Consider the following 7,164-nt stretch of genomic DNA (forward strand, 5'->3'; position numbering starts at 1 on the left):
TGGAAAGTATTTTATTAGCTAATGCCTCTCAAGGGAAGTTTACTTCAAATCTTTGCTCTCACACAATGAGCTTTAAAGTTCTGGGGAGTAGTTGTTGTTCCATAAGATTCAGAGGCAATATCTTTTTTAATATTTAAGGTTTTAGTTATACTAGAAAATTGTGGTACAGAAAAATCTAAGAATGAAAAATTGATTTGCTTCAAATTTTTATTTTCAAAAGCTTCCAGGAGATGATAATTGGCTAAGACCTCACCTTAAGGTTTTAAAGTGACTTAAGCCTTTGTTGGATGTCATCTTGAGAGACACAAATTAACTAGTAAAAACCAAAAGGCTCTGCAGAAAATAAAGGAAGCTTTTATAATTGTTATCAATTATAATCAATGGTAATTAAATATTAGCTGCTTATCTTATTTATGGATATTAAATGTGCCCACAGCAATTCTTTGGCAAGAGAAAACATTAATGTAAAATCATCTTTCTTCACCTCAAGGTAAAGTTTTAACATCCTATTAAGGCTGCTGTGGTGCTAATTAAGAATTGTAAGATAAATTCATACATTTTAGAAAACCTGTAACAAAAAATTGTGTTTTAAAAACCTGACAAAGTGNCTGTTCCTTGTTCCAAACAGCAATTAAATTGGTTATTACAGAATATTGATATTTGGCCTATTGCATACCATCATTTTAAATAAAATGGATAGTCACTATCCTAAAGATAAGTTAAAAATTGTTTTTATGCATGCTTTTGTACCTTCTATAAATTCATGCATGCATGCATCTCATTTACTGTGTTTAAAAACAGCCCTTCTATGGGAGAAAAGTACATGTGAATTGGATCACATGCTTATTCTTTTGAGTTTCCTCCTGCTTCAGCACAGATAATTAAATTGTGTGCTGTAGATGGTGTTTTAAAATGTTGAATAATCAAGCTTTAATTTGTATATTTATCGATATATATCTCAGAGCTTACAATTGCTTAAAATTGTTCATTCCTCAGATACTATAAATTCTCAAATTTGCAATGGTTTATGCATATACAACTCATAAGAAATAATGCTGTTCTTTTTAGAAGACTGTCTTTGGACATTAAAAATTTGTCACTAATGTCACTAGACCTGTAGAGTTCCCCCTAAAAGGGCACACCCACAAATGCCTGGCAAATATAGAAGTGGATGCTCACAGTCTTCTATGAGATGGAACACAGGGCCCCCAATGGAGAAGCTAGAGAAAGTACCCAAGGAGCTGAAGGGGTCTGCAACCCTATAGGTGGAACAACAATATGAACTAACCAGTACCCCCAGAGCTTGTATCTCTAGCTGCATATGTAGCAGAAGATGGCCTAGTCAGCCATCACTGGGAAGAGAGGCCCCTTGGTCTTGCAAACTTTATATGCCCCAGTACAGGGGAATGCCAGGGCCAAGAAGTGGGAGTGTGTGGGTAGGGGAGCAGGGCAGGGGGAGGGTATAGGGAAATTTTGGGATAGCATTTGAAATATAAGTAAAGAAAATATCTAATAAATGAAAAGAAAAAAGCAAGCCTCCCAGGTATAGCAACTGAACCCCTCATAACAAGTCATAGTAAGACTAAGAACACACCCTCATTTTTAGGCTGGATGAGGCCTAAAACCAGTATGAGGAAAAGGGTCCCAAAAGCAGGCAAAAGAGTCAGAGACAGTCCGTTTTCCCACTGTTAAGAGTCATAGAAGAACACTAAGCTACACAACCATAATATACATATAAAGGACCTAGCTCAGACCCATGCAGGCTCCCTGCTTGTTGCTTCAGTCTCTATGAGCACCTTCAGCCTTGCTTAGTTGATTCCCTGGGCTGTGTTCTTGTGGGGTTCTTGACCCCACTGGCTCCTCCAATTCTTATTCCTTCCTTCCTGTCCTCTGTAGGATTCCCCCGAGGTCTGCCTAATGTTTGACTGTGGGTCCCTACATCTGGATGAAGCCTCTCTGATGACGATTGTGCTAGCTTCAGGTCTACAAGTACAGTAGAACACCATTAGGAATCCTTTCATTGCCTCCCCCCCACCCCAGTTATGTTTCCTTCTGTGCTAGGTCTTGGGACTATCCAGCCTCTGGATCCTGGCCATATAGACAGTGTCAGGAGTGGGCTCCCTCTCATGGTATGGGCCTCACACTGAACCAGTCATTGGTTGGTCACTCCTACAAGTTATGTGCCTTATGTGAGGCTATTTTTAATTCCAAGCTCCTGTATGCATACACCTAAAGTGACATAATAAATGTCTTCATCCTTCTTTTTTTTTTTTTAAGATTTATTTATTTATTATACGTAAGTACGCTGTAGCTGTCTTCAGACACTCCAGAAGAGGGAGTCAGATCTCATTACGGTTGGTTGTGAGCCACCATGTGGTTGCTGGGATTTGAACTCCAGACCTTCGGAAGAGCAGTCGGGTGCTCTTAACCACTGAGCCATCTCACCAGCCCTGTCTTCATCCTTCTAATCATGAGATTCCCACCCTCAAACAGCATAAGAAGGTACTTGTTCTGAGTGATGTCTGAATGGAGGTCCGTCATCCTTCCCCTAGTGTCATTTACCTCATCCACAATATACATGAGCAGAAGCAAGTCTTTGATGGGTAGTACAGCTCTGATTGTCGACCTTCATGTGGTCCCCAGAGTATGTGATCAGGTCATCAAAGCCATGTAAGTCAAGGTGGGGCACGATCGGGAAATGGGTTTATCTGTCATCTGAGGGTTTTGAGGGATTAGTAACCCTTTGAGTCACACACTTCTCACTCTCTGGGGCAGAAATGATGCAAGGTGGCATGGCTCTGGCTCAGACGTTAAAACGTGGTTAGGACGGTAGCAGGGGAGTGCAGCTAGGAACCTTAGCATCAGCAATCATATTTACTCCCAGTCACAGAGAGGTTAGAGAACTCCTTGAAGTTATACAAATGGTGAGTACTGAGTTGTAATGAGAACCAAGCTCTGCTCGGCAGAGGCTGGTGTGATTGGTCTGTACATTCAGCTGATTTATGGGAAGGCAATTTTATGAGAAGCATGACAGTGTTGCTCTCTCCCAGGTGTGTTTCTGACCTTGCCAGGTTTAGTTTTCAGTCTCACTGGAACTCTCTCCTTATCCCCACTTTAACAAATGAGGCCATTATCAAGCCCTCTCTACACACCAAACCCCAGAAGGAAGGAGTTACATATTTAATTTATTTCTTCCAAGGGCTGTTATTCATTCACAAGTGAAGAAAGGACAACTTTGGGAAGTTTTGGTCAAAGTTCATAAATGACCGACTCCACAGGTCCTGGGTTTGGCTTCTTTCTGAGCTTATGAGAGATAGTGATGTTCATCTGCTTTCTGTTACTATAAACAAATACCTGAGATAATAAGCTTAAAAAGACAAAATGTTTGTTTGGGTTGCAGGTTGAAGGTCTGGGTTCATAGCTGGTTGGCTCTAGTGCTTTAGAGGTATAATAAGACATATTGGTGGGTGCTCAGCAGAGGGGCGGGATGTGAATTAATGTTGGATGTCTTCCTCGGTCACTCTCTATCTTTGTTCTTTCTTTTTTGAGACAGGATTTCTCACTGACCTGGACCTACCAGTTCAGCTAGACTGGCTGGCCAGTGAGCCACTGCTAGCATGGGTATGACAGGCACATGCCACCACACTAGGCTTTTTATTTGAGTCTAGGGAATTAAATTAGGGCCCTCTGCCTGTGCAGTAAGCACGTTACCCATGCAGCCATCTCCTAGCTCTATGTATCTTTATTACTAACAATGTTCAAGTCTGAGTCTAACTTATTGATATATTGGGCTCAGAGGAAATGGCTCAAAGACACAGCACTTGCTATGAAAACATGACGACCAGAGTTCACCCATGTAAAAGCCCACTGGGTGTGGTGGTCCTCCTATAATCCTAGCACTTGGGAGGACACAGGGGATCTCCGGGATAAGCCACCTAGCTGGACCATACTAAGGTTCAGTTAAAAACTTAATAACTAAAGAGGAATACAATCAAGCAATACAGTCAACCTCTGGCATCCACATTCCCCCTCCCCCATATGCCACCCAACATGTAATCACATGGAAATAGGCTGCAGGTGGGATGTACCTTACAGCTGCACCTGGGATGGCCTTGAAGGACAGTCCTTCACATGGGCAGATTGAAAGAAGCTGTGCTTTGTGGGGGCATGAACACCTTTGTGGCTCATGTCTTTGATTCCAGAAAGCTTCCACCACAAAAAGCATACTAAAACAATTCAGCAGAAAATACCATGGTGTGTAGACATCGGTCAGTCATGGCTGTGGATCATCAAAGTGCTAGCATGTAGTCACTGAGTGAAAGGGCAAGCATAGCAGACATGAAGGCCACCCAGGAGCACAGAGGCACACAGTCCCACCTACCTAGGCTGATTGTACCTCAGCCTGAACCACTTAGCAGCTCCTGGCCAAAGGAGACTAGAGTAGTTTGCCAAAGACATTATTGCAATTCTGACTCAGAAGTGGTTGTCTATAGTATTGTCTTATGTGTGCTGCAGGTGGCAGGGTCACAGGGGCATGGCTACCCAAGCCTATGTATTCTAGACACTAGACATAGACCTTTGGGTTTGGTATCTGCCTGTGGTTCAGTCTTGCTTTAGTCAACTGTTCCGTGATCTACCTCATTTCTCCCTTTTAGAATAAATTGGTTTGTTTTTCCTCTGTGTTGTTTTATATTGGCAGCATGACACTTTAAAGTCTTACATTTATTTATTTATTTAGTTTTTTTTTTTTATAATTCAAACAATTTATTTAAACCTTCAAACAAAAATCAATGCTTTAAGTGAGCGATTGGTAAGGCCAGTCCAGCCCTCCACTTGCTTTTGTACATCAAGTTTTATTAGAGTACAGCCATGCTCGGTCACATGCATATTGTCTGAGGCTGCTTTTACAGAGGAGAATAGTTACGACAAAGGCCACCCAGCCTACAAAGACTAAAATATTATCTTTACAGAAAAAGTTTGCTGATCTCTGCTTCAAGTGATCATGGTTGGACTTAAGGATACGGTGACATCTAACGAAAGTATCAGTAAGGATGGAGATTGTGACCTATCAAACAGGTTTCTCCAAAAGGAAGACAATTAAGAAGTGTATATTTGACATCATTTTGACAAATATTTTGATAAAAATTACAATTATGTAAACTGCATATTCAGATAATTTAACAAGAGTATTTCTCCCTGATTCATTTATTTTATTATTTGAACGAGAAAACAGATTTCTTCTAAGTATTTAGCCCCACCTGAAAGGGCGAAGTAGAATAGTATAACCATCTCTCATCTGCCCATAGTTGCAGCGAGATGAAAGATGCTGTTTGCTTTCCAAATGCCCTCATTTCAGTTGCTGAAGACTTGCTGTCGCCATGTAAGACGAGCTGGGGAGCAATGGATTCTCGATATTCTCCTAGACTCCATAGTTTTCTGTCTTTCAGGGGTGACTTGGTGCCATTGACTTGCTGTTTTTGTTTTACTTCTGAGANAGGGACAATTGGCTCAGTCATCATCGTTATTGAGTTTGTATGCTATCTGCATCTCAGGCACTTGCTGACCAGGAAAGTTTTATGTAACAACTTCATGTTCTTGTGATGTCAGATGGAAGGCAGAAGACCACCTCATTGGGTTCTCACTAGCCTNCACTCAGAATTTCAAAATCTTCCTCCAAGTCAAAGTCCTCCAGTTGTTCAGTAGAGTCTATGAATTCTGCCCCTGTGGTTGTCACTTCTGGCTTGGCTGGAGGTACAAAGGGAGGCCAGTGTGATGGGTGCTTCTGAACCAATTCAAACATCCTCAAATTCTCCTTTAGAATTTCCTTCTGAACAAGGCTACACCAATTATCAAAGTCTTTCTCTTCTTTGCAGAAAAATCCCAAGGCCACAGAAGGATCCAAGTTCAGGATACTCATCCGCTGTGGAGACTGCAGGCAATGAAAAGTCTGGTCGTCTACTAGTCCACTCTCTTCAATGTCAACAAAAGTCTGGGTTGTGTGAGGGTCCAAAAAAATGAACTCATCTCCTAAGAATCCTATGAAATAATAGGCGTTATTTGGCTTTCCTCCTAAAGCCCCTAAAGACTGTGGCATCTTAAAACACTCTTTGAATGCTTCAACATACACAGGATTGATTTGGTTTATGCCCAGGCGAAGGGGCACAATGAGCAGCAGGGGTTTCCAGGCTGAGCATGGGACAGAGGTGCCTTTACTCTGATTGGATGCAGTCAGAAAATCACCAGCTGTGTCAGCAGCACCCACAGGAAGAACACAGCACATTTTCTTGATATCTTCAATGACCACTGTGTTATCCATGGAGACATAAACAGCCAAGGAATTCCATTCATCAAATAAAGCGAGTTTTTTTTATCACCTGTGCAACTGTGTTTGGTCCAAACCATTCGCCAATTGATTTCCCTTCTCCTACACCCATCTGTGCCATCTGATGGATTGAATAGCAACAGTCTTTTCTATCTAGGAAACACTGCAGTATCCTTTGGTATTCTTTGGGTTGTTCTTTTTGTCTCTCCGAGTTCCAATCCCTTCCCAAGTGGCTGCAGATGAGGGCTTGAGCCAGCATCATCTGCCCACAGCGCAGCATACATCCCCATCCAGCATCAGATGAAGGGCCTGTTCCCCCAATCGGGGAAAATTTCCTTCTGTATGTAAACCATAGACGAGCACTTATATCAGACAACAGCTTAGATTTTTCTGTCTTAAGGAGATGCTGCTTCCCCAGAATCCACACCAACTCATCTGTATCCGGGAATTCTTCCAGGTAGTCAGGGAAAATAATAATCTGGTTTTCATACTTGGACATAACTGACTCCATTCTCCAGCTGTCATCCTGGGCCAATTCCCATTTATTTAGTTTTTATGTGGAGTGAGTGTGTGGTGTATATGTGGTATGTATGTGTGTGTATGTGTGTTTGTATGTGTTCGTGTGTGCATGAATGTGTGCATGTATATGTATGTATGTGCGTTTGTATGTGGTATGTGTATGGTCCGTTTGTGGTGTGTGTGTGTGTGTGTGTGTGTGTGTGTATGTGTATGAAGGCCAGAAATCCAAATCTGGTATCTTTGTCACTTTCTCTTTACCTTATCATTTGACATAGAGTCTCTCACTGAATTGGGAGCTCTCTGAGCCAGCCGCCTGGCTATCC

The 7,164-nt window shown here is 41.9% G+C and overlaps 1 protein-coding gene and 1 pseudogene across 1 annotated transcript; both read right to left on the reverse strand.

Moving 5' to 3' along the window:
• Positions 1 to 2,541, reverse strand: part of LOC110289635 — a 6,600-nt pseudogene extending 4,059 nt beyond the window's left edge.
• A 2,839-nt stretch (positions 2,542 to 5,380) lies between these two features.
• LOC110289759 (cysteine protease ATG4A-like) lies at positions 5,381 to 6,853 on the reverse strand. Its single transcript, XM_021156129.2, is given in 2 exon segments — positions 5,381 to 6,367; positions 6,369 to 6,853. Coding segments are annotated over 2 exon segments (1,191 nt in total). The 5' UTR covers positions 6,834 to 6,853; the 3' UTR covers positions 5,381 to 5,641.
• Positions 6,854 to 7,164: the final 311 nt, after the last annotated feature.

Source organism: Mus caroli, chromosome 2, assembly GCF_900094665.2.
Source record: "Mus caroli chromosome 2, CAROLI_EIJ_v1.1, whole genome shotgun sequence".
NCBI lineage: Eukaryota > Metazoa > Chordata > Mammalia > Rodentia > Muridae > Mus > Mus caroli.